Source organism: Platalea leucorodia, assembly GCF_965183815.1.
Source record: "Platalea leucorodia genome assembly, chromosome: 4".
Classification (NCBI taxonomy): Eukaryota; Metazoa; Chordata; class Aves; order Pelecaniformes; family Threskiornithidae; genus Platalea; species Platalea leucorodia.
Genome location: NC_138826.1, coordinates 83,848,486 through 83,866,658, shown reverse-complemented (window position 1 = coordinate 83,866,658; position 18,173 = coordinate 83,848,486). Strand labels below are relative to the sequence as shown.

Genomic DNA, 18,173 nt, shown 5'->3' with positions numbered 1-18,173 from the left:
ACTTCAGCGGGAGCATTCACTCACACCACCAGTACGCTTAACTTCTGGCAGTCTAACAACTTCTTAAATCATCAATAATTTATTGCTAAATGCTTTCATTTTTTCGGATCAACAAGTGTTATCCAACAGTTCCAATCAGGTTTGAAAACAGGGTGCCGTTCAGTGAGCATTTAATGAAATTCAGCATAAATTTAAATGCTGAATCATTGTTTCAGGACTCCTCAGCCATATAAAGGCATGTTTCATAGATACAGCATGGAAGATCAACCCACTTTTTACTTCATGTAGTGAATGTTTATATACAAATGTAATAGTTCGCATTCTATCCACGTAAACAAAGCGGAGTTAAGCAATACATCCAAGAGAGTCTCGTTACATTTACCTATAATTAAGAATGAGGAACATTTGCTTCTCCTTGGGAAAGGAGAAGTGATCTCTCTAATACTTACTGAATAGCTACCATGCTGTATCATGAACTCCCGATTCACCTCACGTCACCTCTCCCCACTAACTCACCTCCCGAGAATGTTTCCCATATTCAAAATAACTGCTTAAGCAGTTAAAAATAATTTTAAGAGGACATCTGATGATAAACACCTAAAAAAAACACTTCAAACCATAACATTTAACCCTACTCGAGAACTGTGGAGAGGCAACATTTAAAACTGGCCAGGGCTAGCCGGGACTAAACCAATAGCCAAGCAACATCTCTCTCAACTCTGCTAGCTTTCACCACTGCAGGTGAAAACTTCACACTACTGGCAAAAGACAACTTCCACAACTACAAAAAGTTGAAACATTGCAGAACAGAAACGTAAGGGATCATATCAAGAAGCTGGGAATAAGAACATTTTAAATGAAGATACAGAATTCTGTGGATTGCAGTGGCATCTTTGTACATGGTGGCGTTGGGCCATGATAAAGATATCGGGCATACGGAGAAACAACAAAACAGGTCCTACGAGAAGTTTTTTGTGTAACACACGAAATAGTTAAAACACGTGGCATGCAACGAGAATAGCCATTCAGCACTACTGTGGAATTGTTTCCATAAAACACCTAGTTTTGCTATTTGTGAAGTGTTTGTGTCAAAAAACCTTTATACCTTCCTAAAGCGTGTATGTAATTTACCTTCTCACAAAGTATAAAACTAAACTAGGTTTTAAGCTTAAAAAACAATTAAGCCAATAATCTCCCTTTGAAGAAAAAGGAAAAAAGAAATTCCTCTTTGTAGAAAAATACTTTCCTTAGTATCAGAGTGCTATGGCTTCACTTATAGGGTAGCCAGCCCATTAGGTCAGAACTACAGGACAGTTCGTTACACCAACAGGGTTCCGCTGTTTGCGCAGCAGAACACAAGGTGGCCTTGTCGGGGGATCTCTGGCCCGCAGCCTGAACCAAGGGTCGCAATTTAAAAGCGTCACATATGGAGATCAGAATAACTGAAGAAAGATAGATATTGGATAATAATACAAAAGCCCTCTTCTTTCATGTCCAGCATGCCTTACAACAGAATTTGTAAAACAAGAAGATTAATTTGGATCACTGACCATCTCCTCTCCAGACAGGTCAGATTTTGGAGTCTGAATGCTAAAACAGGATGAGCAAACACTGCAGATCTTCCCTTGTATTAAACCTACAATGTCACATAGAACTGAATTGTGTTCTATAATTTATTTCTGTGAATTTAGTATCTCCAGAGACTCCTATTTTTTGCCCTGTAGTTAGACATGTCCTTAAAATATAATTTGATACCTGTGAAAATTGCGTATAAATACAACTTGATGATCTGTAGAAGGCTGAACAGTTGCACAGCTGGAAGGCTCTGTTTTAACTCTTCCTATAAAGCCTGAAGGTCTGCAAAGGCAGTAAAACGAGTAAGCTAACATGGTGATTCTCCTCAGATCTCTACCAGAAACAAACATCAAATGTCATCACTTACACATATCTGAAATCACAATGAATCTCACTGATCTTTCCAGGCAATCTTTTGCCACCAAACAACTCTGACTGCCGACGCCAATATGTAGGAAGCCACACTCACAGCACTAACCAAGCAACACAAACATGAAACTATAACAAATGTTGGAATAAATACACATGACAAGGTTGCAAAGCAAGAATGTTACAGAAAATGTCTACTTAATTTTCATGCTGCATGTTTTACCTACACAGAGGTAAGATTTTTTGGCACCCAGGATCTTTTCACAGACCCTACAGTTAACTTGCGTTATAAAAATGGCGGCACTGCTTTATTTGATACGAGGAGCAATGCTAAAGCTGGAGGGATAATTGCATTCAGCCACATGTATAGTCAAAGATGACTTTGTGTCAATGACCAGCATGGAGCTCTGCCCAGGGATGGATGAGGAGCTGACTGAGAGCTTACAGGTCAGGATTAAAGGGAGGGCAGGGACAGGTGACATTATAGTGGGGGTCTGCTACAGGCCACCCAACCAGGAAGACCATGCGGATGAGACCCTCTATAGACAGACAGGAGTAGCCTCATGTTCATGAGCCCTTGTCCTCATGGGGAACTTCAACCACCCTAACATCTGTTGGAGGGACAACACAGCTGGGCATAAGCAATCCAGGAGGTTCCTGGAATGTGTTGATGATAACTTCCTTCTCCAAGTGATAGAGGAGCCAATGAGGAGAGGTGCTATGCTACACCTTGTTCTCACCAACAAGGAGGGGCTGGTGGGGAATGTGAAGCTCAAGGGCAGCCTTGGCTGCAGTGACCATGAAATGGTGGAGTTCAAGATCCTTAGGGCACCGAGGAAGGCGCACGGCAAGCTCACTGCTCTGGACTTCAGGAGAGTAGACTTTGGCCTCTTCAGGGATCTGCTCGGTAGAGTACCATGGGATAAAGCCCTGGAGGGAAAGGGGCTCAAGAAAGCTGGTTAATATTCAAGGATCACCTCCTCCAAGCTCAGGAGAGATGCATCCCAACAGAGAGGAAGTCAGGCAAAAGTGCCAGGAGGCCTGCGTGGATGAACAAGGAGCTCCTGGACAAACTCAAACTCAAAAAGGAAGTCTACAGAGGGTGCAAGCAAGGACAGGTAGCCTGGGAGGAGTACAGAGAAATTTTCCGAGCAGCCAGGTATCAGGTTAGGAATGCTAAAGCCCTGACAGAATTAAATCTGGCCAGGGATGTCAAGGGCAACAAGAAAAGCTTCTATAGGTACATCAGTGATAAAAGGAAGACTAGGGAAAGTGTGGGTGGTCTTCGGAAGGAAATGGGAGACCTGGTTACCTGGGATGTGGGGAAGGTTGAAGTACTCAATGACTTTTTTGCCTCAGTCTTCACTGGCAAGTGCTCAAGCCACACCACCCAAGTTGCAGAAGGCAAAGGCAGGGACTGGGAGAATGAAGAACCACCCACTGTAGGAGACGATCAGGTTCGAGGCCACCTAAGGAACCTGAAGGTACACAGGTCGGTGGGACCTGATGAGATGCATCCGTGGGTCCTGAGGGAACTGGCGGATGAAGTTGCTAAGCCACTATCCATCATATCTGAGAAGGTGTGGCAGTCTGACTGGAAAAGGGGAAACATAACTCCCATTTTTAAAAAGGGAAAAAAGGAAGACCTGGAGAACTACAGGCCAGTCAGCCTCACCTCTGGGCCCAGCAAGATCATGGAGCAGATTCCCTGGAAACCATGCTAAGGCACATAGAAAATAAGGAGGTGATTGGTGAGAGCCAACATGGCTTCACTAAGGTCAAATTTGGTGGCCTTCTACGATGGGGTTACAGTGTTGGTGGATAAGGGAAGAGCAACAGATGTCATCTACCTGGACTTGTGCAAAGTATTTAACACTGTCCTGCACAACATCCTTGTCTCCAAATTGGAGAGACATGGATTTGACGGATGGACCACTCAGTGGATAAGGAACTGGCTGGATGACACACTCAAAGAGTTGTGGTCAACAGCTCAATGTCCAAGTGGAGACCAGTGATGAGTGACATTCCTCAAGGGTCGGTATTGGGACTGGTGCTGTTTAACATCTTTGTCGGTGACATGGACAGTGGGATTGAGTGCACCCTCAGCAAGTTTGCTGATGACACCAAGCTGAGCGGAGCAGTTGACATGCTGGAGGGAAGGGATGCCATTCAGAGGGACCTCGACAGGCTGGAGAGGTGGTCCCATGTGAACCTCATGAAGTTCAACAAGGCCAAGTGCAAGGTCCTGCACATGGGTTGGGGCAATCCCAAGCACAAATACAGGCTGGGTGGAGAATGGATTGAGAGCAGCCCTGAGGAGAAAGACTTGGGGGTGTTGGTTGATGAGAAGCTCAACATGACCCAGCAATGTGTGCTCACAGCCCAGAAAGCCAACCGTATCCTGGGCTGCATCAAAAGAAGCATGACCAGCAGGTCAAGGGAGGTGATTCTCCCCCTCCACTCCTCTCTCATGATACCCCACCTGGAGCTCTGGGGCCTCCAGCATAAGAAGGACATGGACCTGTTGGAGCGAGTCCATAGAAGGGCCACGAAGATGATCAGCGGGCTGGAGCACCCCTCCTAGGAAGACAGGCTGAGAGAGTTGGGGTTGTTCAGCCTGGAGAAGAGATGGCTCTGGGGAGACCTTATAGCAGCCTTCCAGTCCCTGAAGGGGGCCCACAAGAAAGCTGGGGATGGACTTTTTACAAGGGAGCATAGTGATAGGATAAGGGGTAATGGCTATAAACTGAAAGAGGGTAGGTTTAGATTAGATATAAGGAAGAAATTCTTCACTGTGAGGGTGGTGAGGCACTGGAACAGGTTGCCCAGAGAAGTTGTGGATGCCCCATCCCTGGAAGTGTTCAAGGCCAGGCTGGATGGGCTTTGAAACTAGATGATCTTTAAGGTCCCTTCCAAACCAAACCATTCCATGATTCTACAATTCTATGGAAGATGAAACTGTCACAATGCATCAGTGCATTTCTCTCCTCTCTAAGGCAGTAATCTCTTTAGACATAGTCTAAAGCTGGGATATAGAAGTCTATATCCCAGATGCACTGAATACCACCCATGGTATCTGAATACCATCTAAATTCTATTGAGTTAAGTGAATGCAGGAATCCAGTCAACACCTAGGTTCAATACTTCTGACCTCTTTCCTCACAAGAGGCTGGGCTGAGTAAAAACGCCTAGAAGACTGCTTGAGCACTGTACATTGTACAGACAATTCTCTTCAGAAAATAAATTGAGTGACTTTAAAATTCCTAATTTAGCATAAGTTTTGAAAAATATATTTACTGTCCAATAAACAAAATCACCCTTCCATATTCAAAATTACCTTGTTTATTTACTTCATTCTGAAGCAGCTCTTCCATTGCCTCTTCTTCAGCAATATCTAATGGAGTGTCTCCTTCACTATTTACAGCTCCTACATGTGCTCCTTGACTAATTAAATACCTGCCAATTGAAAAAGAAAAACAACCTGTAAGCAACATAGTAAAGCTGATGCAGAAAAAATAACAGCCACTAGGATATCATATGCAATGGGTATATACATGCACACATACAATTCATAGAAACAACTGCATTAGGTATAAGCAAACAACCTCATGACTGTCTACAATCCCTGAATACCTGTATGCCTTTTCAGCATAATACCCATTCATACAAATTGCACTCTGCTCTCCAGTTTGCCACAAAGATTCCTGAGACGTTGAAATACATACTTGCAAGAACTGAAAGAAGAAAATGGTTAGATGATGAACAGAAGTGAACACAAGGCTAACAGGGGTCGAACCACTGATTCCCATGAGCTCTGCACATTAAGCCACTCTTCCTAGAACTTCCAAATTCAGTGGCAAATTATGCTTCTATAGTTCGCCAGAATGATGACTCCTGGTCTCTGAGGCAGCTTCATAAAGTTAATAAAACCAGAATCACCTCTGCTCCTAAGTATTCATAAGGTCAGCTTTTAGTGGGGAAAAAGGCAAGGGGAGAAAGGAAACAGTACTTCACACTCTATTCCAGCCCCACTAAGTGTTTTCTTACTTGAAGTACTACGGTCTCAGGAGTCAACAATCTAGACTCAGTGGAATTTATTTCTGAATTTCAAATTAAGTCAAATGGATCAATTCCAACAGTAAGTCACAAAAGGATTAAGTTATTTCATTGTATTAAATGATAAAACTATAAAGTTGTTGAGACCATACGGCTTAATATATAGTCTGTTTCTAAGTAGACAATGAACAATAATTAAAACATCAATACAGATCAGTCTTACACCTTCTGACCATAACATTTCCACTTCCCTAACAAATTCAACAGCTTGAGCCATGATAGCACTCAACATAAGCAAAAAATTGCAAACATACCTCCTGCCTTGCGGAGCTTAATTTACACTTTGCATATATTTAAGAAAACAAAAAAATCAGGCAATACTCAGACCTGAAGAACTAGCTATCCATTTGGTAACGGGTGTATGAAATCAAAAGTGCTTTCTTAACCTCACTAGTGCAGAATGCCAAATGATGCAGGAGCCAGTCACAAAATTAATCCAACACTAATACAAATGCTTTGAAGTATTTCTGCTTAACTACTGCCAACTAACAATAACAGATTCCAGATCTAGGATCATGTTTTCCTTATCTTTATTCAATAACTCAGCATCAAGTACTCTCATATATTTCTATTTTTTAATTATTTAAATAGCATTTGTTATTAAACCTCTGTAATTACGTCAAGAAGAGGTAAGAACTGACAGATCACAAAATGGATATGAATTCCCAGAAGTGTAACCGTATCTCCTGGGATATGCATCATCAGTTGCCACCACTAACTTTGATGCTGGTATGCGGTGCTGTTTTTATTCTGTTCCTCTTAAAAGAGCGCCGCTGTGACTCTTATCTCTCTCCAGCTTAAAGGTTTAACTTCTGCAGGAATGAAAAATTAATACAAAGTAACAACATTTCTCAACAATACCAGTTGTACTGTTTTAACAGTGACAGAGCCTTCCAGGTTACAGATCAGATAACCGCTATGCAGGGTGTCTGCTAAACAGCCAAAAACAGCAGTAGGGAAACTAACTTTCTTACAAAGTCAAAACGTTGATTCAAAACCAAAGTCAACCACTGACAAAAATATCTTTATAAAAAATTCCCAAGTCAACATTCATGTTCTTTCAACTTCTTTTTTTCTAATACAGACATGAAAAAAAGCGACGTTTAAAAGAACGGATTTTTACCTGTTTCCACATAATACCTATAGGCAAAAATTATGCTACTTTTGTAAGGAAAATACATATCTCATTAAAGTGGTTGTATTTGGTCAACCGGGTCAATAACATAGACATGATAAAGGGAGCAATGACTAAGAAAGTGTAGGGAATGAACAAGAAGCTACAGTAGCATTTCAGAAAGTTATTATTCAGACAGATGAACAACTTCACAATCAAATGACCCTTTAAAGTAGACTCCAAAAATGAAGCTGCTTACAGACGAAAATCAGATCAGCAGAGCTAGGGGCATTAGTAGGGCTGGAGAAGTAGAGTTATCCGAGTTTCCCCTTGCATGTGCTTCCAGGGCTCTGGTTTTCCTGGGTCAGCAAAGGGAGGATGGGTGAACCGGTCCCGAGTTCACAGGACTTAAAGGAATAGGAGAAACCGGGGAAAGATGAAAGGCAGCACGCTCCTCACCAGTGAAGTGAGAGCGGTCCTTTCCCCACCTTCCTTCAGCCACTCCAACTAGGCCTCCCTCTGCTACCCCACCTAAAAATTAATAGTGATCGCCTCAAGTAAATTAACAGTGAAAGAGCAATACTCAGTCTAAACCAAATTATTCAGATTCCAACTATTTTAAAGACATCTTTTAAGCCCGGTAATGAAATCCATGTTTGTTCTGTTTTCCACATCATTCAGTAACAGATGACCCTGTCCTGGAAACGTTTATGCATTTGTTTATCTTCATTTATAGTAAAAATAGTTTCAGCAAAGCAATGACAGGGTTCAGATGGCGCATAAAGTCACCCCGGTGCCTACAGGATCATAGCTTTAATTAGGAAACCCAGTGCTACCAAGGGAAAGGAGAGCAATCGTTTCAGATGTGTAGGTAACTTGACTCTGCATCACATACAGAAAGGAAATAGATTTGGTAAATGGGACCAAGAGAATGATGCTCTGAGTTCGTAAGGCATAGCTGAGCAGAAGCCAGTACCAGATTAATCCTAAAAATTCGAAGGTTCGGTTGTTTTTTTTTTTTTAAATTACTTTCCAAACAAATTGTTCTTCAACCTAAATGTTAATTAAAACCTATAGTATGACTTCAAATATGTGTGTATTTGACATTTCAGTTATTCTGGTACCATATACTAAAATCTTCACATGCAACGGTGTAACATTGTGTGTAGGTATGTATGCATATTAAAAAAGTCATCCATGCTTTAAAAAAAAAAAAAACAAACATGCAAATAATTGCTTGTATTTTGTCCTTATTAAGTAGGTGCTACCTTCAACTTGAAATGTCATCTAATGCAAGTAAACATAATATAACTTGCATTTCCTCAGCTGATATTTAACTGATACAGTTACATGTACGTGGTGAAAAAGAAATCGGAGCTGTGTAATAAAAAGTCCAGAACCATGCCCTTTGATAGCATGTCCAGAAAAAGGTGCTTTTTGCAAACTTGGATGTAGTGGAAAAGTTAAAACATACAGGACTCCCACTGTCACCTACTTACAAAACCTTTTGGTACAGCACTTAAATTTTGGTCTTCTGTAAGTCACTTGTTGCAAAATGGCTATGTTCAACAGACAGCTACAGAAGAACAATTCAGAAAATCCCACGATTTATAAAGCATTCTGGTAGGTGCTCATTCAAAATGTAAAACAAATGAGAAGGAAACAGTAGCTTGATCCATACCATGCTTATTTTTGGAGCTAAAGCTTTCAAGTGTTGATATTGAAGCTAAAGGCACCTCATTCAGAGGTACACAAGAGGTACACAAGAGTATCTTGTGGTCTAAGTATAGAGAATTGCAAGTATCCCAGGAATACTAGGAAAGACAAGAGCAGGAAAATAAAGTAAAATCCTTCCTGATACTTTTGCCCTGATGTTTCCATGACAAGCATTACACAGTCTGGGTAAGACTGGAAGAACAAGTTTGCTCTGTTTTATGAAAGCAAAAATACTTCTATTTGAAATTTGTCTTTTAGGAATCACTGCTGTATATTCCTCAATAGGAATTATTATAGACTGAAATTAACAACCTTGAAAAAAAACATGAAACATTTCTTTTCAATAATTATTATGAAACCCAGGCTCTCTCCCATCATTTCATGAAAAATACATTTCAATACCTTTCATAAAGGGTTGGAATCTCAGCATCTCTGAGACAATAAATAACCCTCTGAGATTACTGTGCAAAAGTCCAACAGTTGACACGAAAACCAAGCTTAGGAACTGGAAGTTAAAAATTTTACCTAGCAATTTGGCCTACACTCTGAATTAAAAAACAAAACCGAAAACCCTTACAGCTGATTTCTGTGTTTAAGTCTATTAACAAAATGCATATAGAGATACAAAGTAAACGGAGAGGAAGACACCTCCCTCTGAAGACAGTTATATCCAAATTTGAGTCTTATTTGTGAATTTCGGAAGCACTTACTTAAGAATCTGGAAGATATTCGAACTTCGAGTTTACTAAAGTTTGTTAACTGCAGACAAGAAGATATGCTGCAGATAACAGTTTAATATTATTTATCTCAGCAACAGAAAGAAGGTCTTATGTTTACCTTCGAACCTTGCCCCAGTTCACAATATCTGGAAACAAGTTTGCAATGTCATTAGGGATATAATTAACTTTTAAGTACTCGCTGTACCTGAAGGTCACCAGAATGGTGGCAAGCACAAGGCAGGACAGAGAAGTGGCGGCTGAATTGATTCAGTTCATTAAAATTTGGTTACTGAGCTCACTGGAGACTCACTAGTGAAAACAAGAGGTCCCTTCAGACTAGTCAGAGGACTGGACGGCACCCTCTCACTCCTAAAATGTGAGGAGAGGGACCCTCCTAAAAAATCTCTTGCTCAATAGAGGTTCAATGTGTTGTATGTACATTTAAAATAAACGTGTTCAGTTTGGCCTTCCAGGGAAACATGGCTTAATTGCTAGCAGGGGCACCAACGAACAGCACAACCGGTCTCCCAACAGCTTTTAACTAATTAGCAATTTCAGCTTAACCCAGCTGTTTGGTTTTTTTTTTTTTTTAATCCATAGATGGTGGAGTTCAAATTAATTCCATGAGTGTCTTAACTGAGTAACAGGAGCCAAAGACAGAAGAAGTCTCACTGTGCTCATGCAGCTGTGCAAGCTGTCATCTGAAGAAACAATGAATGAAAAAAAAAAAAATTGGTTTGGGTCTGGTTTTGGTTTTTGGTTTTGTTTTTTTGGGGGGTTGGGGTTTTTTTTAATTTTCAGCAAAAGTAATACTTAAAGGCAAGGCAAGCAAAGCTATACCTACCTGCATATACAAGATATCAAGAGATAAAATCACAGCTTCTATGTAATTCTTGAATTTTTAAGGTGCACTTCTCAAAATAACATATTAAAGAAAGGCCTATCCTTTTTCTTTTTCTTTTTTTTTTTTTTTTAAATCTTAAATAATACAAACTTGAAGCAAATACAATAGAATTAGAATAACATTGTGCTAAATTCCATTGTGGTTCGTAGCACATATATGCCCTGCGTCAGTGGGCAAGTTTCAAGGAAAACGTACAGTCAGTTGAATACGAGTGAACAGCCAGTACCCCGCCACCCCTCAAATACTCTCTCATGCACACTCACTCTGTCACGCTCACTTTTAAATACATTACTCAAACCCCATATAAATGTAATGATAAAACGTCACAATTTCGCTATTTTTGAAATATATATGGTAACTCTTGTAAGCACTTGGTGGAGAGTGCTAAAATGCGTGCAACACGGGGCAGGTGGCACCCCGCACAGCTCTGCACAACGGGGGATCTCCTCGCCCTCTTTAGCGACAACCTACAGATAATTTCCCCTGTCCCCCTTTCTCCACAGCTGAGATACTCCTGGAGTTGTCTTTTCTCCTGAATCTATGATTTACAGGAGAAAATGAAGGCTCCACGTTCAATACTTGAACCAAAACTGTACAATTTTAACTGGGCCAAGAATACTTTCTCCCGCATCATTTTAAGACCGATGTAGAAGAAATCAAATGACCTGAAAAACAACCAAGTCAAACTCATAGGGATGTCTTATTCAGGCACCCTGCAAAACGCCATCCCACGCTGTCAGTGGCTGCTGTGCCTCAACCTTCTGCCTCTAAACATTTACAATTTAATACAGACTGACATAAGAAGACAGGCTTCTGTGATGGCATTTAAATTAAAATCAAATCATGATAAAACTCAGGCACTTTTAAGGTTATGTTTCTTTGCAAATTCCAGAAGATTCTCACTCACATCTTTCTTGGAAAAAAAATGCTGCAGCACTTTCTAAATAGGAATATTCCCCCTATGAGCAGTATCATCAGCCAGCAGCTACACAAAACACCAAGTTAAATAAGGCCAATTAGGATTATTTGGCAAAACTAGATAATTATTTCTCCTGAAATACACAAGTGATGATTTTAAGACAGCTGATATCAACAAGTGATCTGCAGTAAATTTATGATTTTCTCTTGCAGAACACAAGAGCTGAGAACGTCAGATAGCTAGAGACATTTAAAAAAAATGAATTTAAAAAATAGTTGAGAAACAAACGGCCAAATGATTTTAAGCAAATGGGAAGTGACATTTCTTTTCAATTTTCACCAGTCTAATCCAGATTTCAGCATATATGTTTTTCTAAATTATGGACCGGTTTAAAAAGACTTTTTTATGTCCTTCAATATGCAAGAGCTCCTCCAGATAGCAGCAAATCTAGCTTCTGATTCTCCCTTGTGAAGCTGTTATGCAAGGCATCTTGGACAGACACACATCTTTGCTTCAGAATTGTCAAATACTCCCAAAGCTATCAAAGTAGCATGCCACAGAGATGACAAAAAGATTGCCCCTACGCAAACAGCACTTTCTATCAATTCTAAATACTGTATCTATATGAAAAACTTATTTACGTTTATGAAGCCAACACTCCACAACGTACCAACACATCACTGAGCTCTGCATATAGCTGGCTGTCCCTAGCCTTCACGGCAAGTTGCACGCCCAAGGAAGCACAGTAACTAGAATCACATCTGTTTTCCTTCTTGGTATGCTGGAGCATAGAAGAAACAGTGTAGATAACAGCATTTGGTTAGTCTTAGTCCTCCTGTGTTCCAAGAAACCTCTGAAAAAAGCCAGCAATAAGCTCTAGAAATATTTGTACACAGGCAGCCACCTAAACATTAATGGTGCAAAGATGGAACAGGAAAAATTCCTACTGGCAGCATATGAAAAGCAACTAAGCCTTCATATTTTACCATATCCATACATAGGAAAGACATATGAGAGGTGTCAGAGAAATGTTTAGGTGAAAGTAAACAGTGACTGAGAAGAGGAAAGTAGGAAACATGAAGAACGCTATATAGGGAAACATATGCTATAACTTAATTACTAAAAGAAAAAAAAAGAAAAGAAAAAAAAAGATAAAAAAGAACTGGAGCCTGATAATGCCAGGATGAATACAGGGCAAAAACTTCAGCAGGGAAGAAAGAAATAAAGCGAAACAAAAAGTATTTTTAAAGTGCATATCAAATGTTAATTTCACCATGCACTTTGTGAACAAGTGTTTCTCTCCTTTGCTTTGAAGTCTTTGAAAAACTAAGAAACAAATACTTTTTATGCTAGCCAGCAAATGTATGCTGATTTTCAAGCTCAGGCATATGAAGTTTTATAGCCAATACTGTCAAAATTCACAAAATTTTCTAAACAAAGCTAAAAAAATTTCAATCCCCAAAGAATTAACCAAGTTTTAAGTTATCAGACCAATGTGTTTTGAAGTCCAACATTCCCAAAAGTATCAGAAATTTTGAAACATTATGAAGTCTGCCAACAAAAACACATGTTGTTTTTCAACCACAGATAACTGTTTTTTTGATCTATTCTTTTTTCTCCATAAAGACTGGTTTTATCTAAACCTCATTATCCTTCTTGCACTCTATAGTGCAAAAATGAAGGCTGAGTTTGAAACATATCTTGTTGCAGCTGCAGAAGAGTACATACAGTACACACAGTAACTAGCTCACGATGTTCTCTGTGCTCAGGATGCTTTCCTGCAGCAAGTCTCCAAGCATTTGTGCTGATTTATGAAAGCGTCAGGAAGGTGAATACTTGGGACTGAATTATGCTGGTTAAAAGGAAGAGGTAACAACAGCATGGAGGCAGAAGAGGAGGAGGAAGAAGGAAAACCATGCTGCTGCCCACCTTCCTCAGCTAATTCCTCACCAACAAGAGGTGATCACACCACTAGCTCACCAGCCCTCCTGCCTTGTGCCAAGATACCATTGCTAGATTTGGCCATAGTAGCACCACAAATTCTGATTTTTAACTGCTGCTTTCTATTTCAGTGGAAGTTTTGAAGATGGACCTAACTTAACAACCTTATTTTCCTCCAACAGCCGTGTGTTGGCATTTATATCAGAAAAATTTAAACCAAGATCAATTCTTTTACTGTGCTTAAACAGATATTAGCATAGATATAATCACTACATCACAGAACTTAATCTTGTTTGTAATTCTAATATGCAATAATATAGTGACCAAATCTCTCTATGAAGCAACATTGTAACCACAGTGCAGCTTTTAGCATCACCCAGTAGTTCTGAACTCAGTCTGACCCCTCATTATCAGCAATCTGCAATTCATAGCAGTTGTTTACCTGTCCAGTCCACTTTGAACTTCCTTGAAAACACATTTCTTCCAAAAGAAACTCTTACTCTTTATTCAGATTTGATAAGCAGTACCTCATCTGTAATCAAGAGTAATTCCTTTTTCAAGTAATTTCTTTTTTATACTTTTTTCCTGTCATACCTGTTGTTTATAAAAAAAATTATGTTTTTGTGTCTTAGTATCTGAATTGTATCCAAGTAACTCACTCTCATCAATGCACAGCAGCCCTATGTCTCTAGACATACCGCACTGTATTTACACGGATTTCAGAAGGATTCAAGCAGCTTTTATCGTGCCTCAGTCAGGGATAACACTAGAAAAATACACACAGATTAGGATCATTTGCACCAAAATGACGTAGTTTAGGATATCCAACAAAAGGCACAGCTGTAAGAAAGGGTAAGTAGGTCATAAGTTGCTTTAGTGTCATTACAAAGTCTACTGTATGTGGCAGAACAAGGTCAAACTCACAATAGAGAAAAATGCTCAAGTAAAAGCTGAAAGAAAATAAAAAATGAGATGCACTGGAGTGACAATCTACACCACATCCATGTTTTCTCCTAGAAAACAGCACTCAAAACCAACTTTACTGTGAATTAAATTATTTTTATACTAGATAAGTGAATAAATACTATATTAAATATTTAGAGACACTAACAATACCATAGATTCCACAGTCTAAGAAGAATCTATTGCCGCCTCTTTCTAAAACAGCAATTTTGAATTAGTTGATGAGGCCGTCACAAGTGACAATATGCCATACTTACCAAGCACTTCCTCAATTCAAAACCTGGTTGCTCATGTATCTAGAGCTGCTCTCCCATGTTCCAGTCATACCTAGGAGTCGATCGGCAGCAACAGGCAGTTACAAGCCATCATCCAGGGAGGGCCTGATGTGTTATGTTTCTCGGGAGTCTACCTGAGCTCCCAGGCTTCCATATGTATCACTCTTCTATGTGTCTTCTCTTCCACATGTATCACATTCAACTTCAGAATTCATAGATAAGATATCTACTCTGAATTGTTCTCAGGATACCAATAATACCAATGCTCTGTGATAAACAAGTACGATCTTTCCTATGCACATCACTTCTCAAAGCAGGATGGCTTTTTTAGACATGAGCTGCACCTTCAAATTCTTTTTCAGCCAAAAATTAGAGTGCTCTGAGCTTTGCATTGGGCATCAGTCCCTTGACTTTTCATTAGATCCAATGAACTGCTAAAGCATATTAAAAGGAAAAAGATACTTTCCACTAAATCATACGTCCCTGAAGACATCTCTGAAATCAAAGGTCTAGTAGATTTACCTTTAGAAGAACAGAAATGCAATATATGTACTAACAAATATTATATAACAAATATATCCAATCTGAAGAAGGCATCTATAGAGCACACACTGTCTTTGTGCATCCTAGAGTGACCAGCTCTCCTAGACTCCCCTCAGTTGAACAAACAGGTATCAAATCAGATAGGTCCTATAATTTCCTCTAACCCACTAACCATATCTTACTGTCTATTTCTGCCAGCTGGTTTTTATCCAAACATCAGATCACAGCTACACAGTAGAAAAAACTCTACCACATAATGACATGATTTTAGAAAGGGAATTTCACCATCAACCTAAACAACTTAATTAGTGTTTCATTATTCTTAGGATGTACATACATGCAGCAGAAACATGTTGAGAACAGTACACAGCATACGCTCATAAAAAAAAATGCCAACTGATACTAGCTCACTGATCTTCTCCAAGTTTTTCCATGACTTTCTCTAATGGAATTTAGCTTTATCCTTGCAGATACCTAATTCAAGTTTGGAGCAGGAGGAACATTTACGTTGCTGATAAAAAACGAGCATCCCACTTTGATTTGGGGGGGGGGGGGGGGGGGGAGACTACCATACTAGCATATTTTCTCTCCTATTAACCTTTTTTCCCAATCTGTTCTTCCAGAAAGAAAACAAGGCAGCAAATAGAAATGCATTAACTGAAACAATCTTCCAAAGCCTGCAGTGACCTTTTCACAGCTCTCAAAACAAACATTGCATCTTTACCAGTGTCAGCTTGTAAGAAGTCAGTCATTCTTCTAGAAGAGCTGTTCTTCTTTGGCTGGGAATATATCTTCTTTCCCTGCTTTTATTTTGTCACGTGGCTTGTTTTATAATATATCCTTCTGAAATCCTCTTCTCATTTTCTGAGTGGGTTGTATCAAGTCTGGTCTTTGGTCCTTTTTCCTTCTAATTCTACTCCTCCAGTTAACATTTCCTTGTGTCATTTAAAGTAACATCTTGAATCCTGACAAAAACGTTCCTTCGCCTTGTAGCATCTCTATCAGACCAAACCCCGTATCAGTTTGCATAATCAGTTTGCATGTGGTTTACATCAGACCACCAACTTCACCTTGCCATTCAGAAACCCAAACTTTTGATTATCCTCCAGAGATCCATTTCTGAATGTATCACTAATAACATCACTTCATACTCAGTTAGTTAAAACCATAACTGGGATCAAAGCTAAAAGAGATGGAAGCCATCCCTGACATTTTTATCAGTCTGCTTTGCCTAAATAATGTCTTGCTCTTCTAGGATTATAATGGGTTACAGTGAAAGAGTTTAGATTAAAAACACTCTGGTAAGTAATAGCTCCAGATGATCAAGTTATAAAAACTTAGAGAGAAATGGATTAGAAGCAACTGCTTTGAAACATATTTTGTGGCACCACCTCCCTCAGATATCGTGGAAGAACATTCAACAGTACCAGCTGGTTCAGGCTCATGAGGTGGGAGATGAAGGAGAGGACTCCACCTCAGCACAGGCAGCTCTCCACCGCCAGGCTTCTGATCAGAGGCACGAGCTATGTCTGAAAAGCAGCCCAGACTTTTTTTTAATACCCTCGTATCTATGCCAGCTGCTGCTGGCAAGCCAGATCAGCTCACTGATCCAAAAGAGAGTAAACCCTCCAAACCCCCTGAAGGCCTGTCTTACGCTAATAGTTCCCACATTGCTGTGTGATCATTAGATAATGCGAGAGAGGGGGTAAGAGCCTGTGGAGGAGGGAAAACCAAGGGGAGAAGGGAATGACTGCCTGTTTCTGCAGTAGTCTCAAGTTAGATCACATTAAGCATATTGTGAAACTGCGCTGAGTTCCCTTCACTAGCTGTTGCCAGATGAGCCCTGGTCCTGTTCCTGTACCACAGGCAGGAATCGCTACCACCCAGCATCCGCAGCAGTCCCCGCAAGGCAATCAGAGCTGTAAGTAAACCACCTATCACTGAACATCTATGTATTCAACTACAGGTTTGCAGGATTGTCTCTCACTCCTCCGTATACCAGACAATGATCACTCATTTAATCTTAATGCACTGTTACTAAAATAGAGAAATCCTGGGACAATGGCTTGCTGAGGCTTCAGCAAACTAGTTTGGCTGGGTTCACTTTCAGGTGTCTGGAGTCTGGAAAAACAGATGGGCGTCAGCAGCAAGGCAGTGGTTACACACAAGCCTTTTAAAGTCTGCTTTAAATATTAGGGGCAGGAGGGGATACAACATCGGAAATTCTGGGCAGGAAGGAAAGCGGGTGAGCTGGGTTTTAGAGCAGCAGAGTTGGTCAAGCTGCTATTCTCTTCTTAAATGAACTGAGTGAGGAGGCTCTGAACTTCAGAAGTTATTCTAACTGTAATCATATGCTTCAGCTTTTAAAACCTGTAAAATAAAGGTGGTGTATTTTGAAACTGTGCTAAGTCTTAGGGTCTGTATGTGTAACTACATGTATCAAACATGCCTCGCAAACATAAAAGCAACCATACCGTGTTAAGAGCAAACATCCATTTAACATCTACCCTGTCTCCAAAAGTGGGCAATACATGCTACTTTTCCTGTAATACCTTGTCATTCTCCAACCATTCTCATGGATTTTCCGAACCAGATCTCATTTGTATGTATGTATTCTTCGTTTTTATTTTTTTATGTATCCACCTTCAGTGGATTTCTCATCCCTTGAACCCATGAGAAATTTTAGTATCTACAGCAACATTTGGCAAACTGTTACTCAGATGTAGTACCCACCGCGTGAAGGTATAAAACCCCTATTCTTCCCTCAGGAGACATCTCCCCCCCCCCCCCCCCCCCCCCCCCCGTTTTTGGTTGGTTTTTTGTTTGTTTGTTTGTTTTTCTTTTTTTTTTTGCACAGAAGTGTAACTGTCACTGACTTCTAAGTTATTTTTGAAAAATGCTTTTCTTACACTTGCTGGGAAGATGCGCCTTCTTTCATTCTGGGGAAAATGGAAGAGCATTTGTATTTAAGTAGTAAAACTGTATTGTAGCCTCTAAATACTTGCAAACAAGCTTCAAA

At 40.0% G+C, this 18,173-nt stretch overlaps 1 protein-coding gene across 6 annotated transcripts in view; it reads right to left on the bottom strand.

Annotated features, from left to right (window-relative positions):
• Positions 1-18,173, bottom strand: part of PPP1R12A (protein phosphatase 1 regulatory subunit 12A) — a 125,264-nt gene that overhangs the window by 53,799 nt on the left and 53,292 nt on the right. For all 6 annotated transcript variants that reach the window (XM_082308246.1, XM_082308245.1, XM_082308243.1 and 3 more), the window contains exon 3: positions 5,282-5,400. In XM_082308246.1, the coding sequence (XP_082164372.1) occupies positions 5,282-5,400 (119 nt within the window). The remainder of the gene's footprint in view (positions 1-5,281; positions 5,401-18,173) is intronic.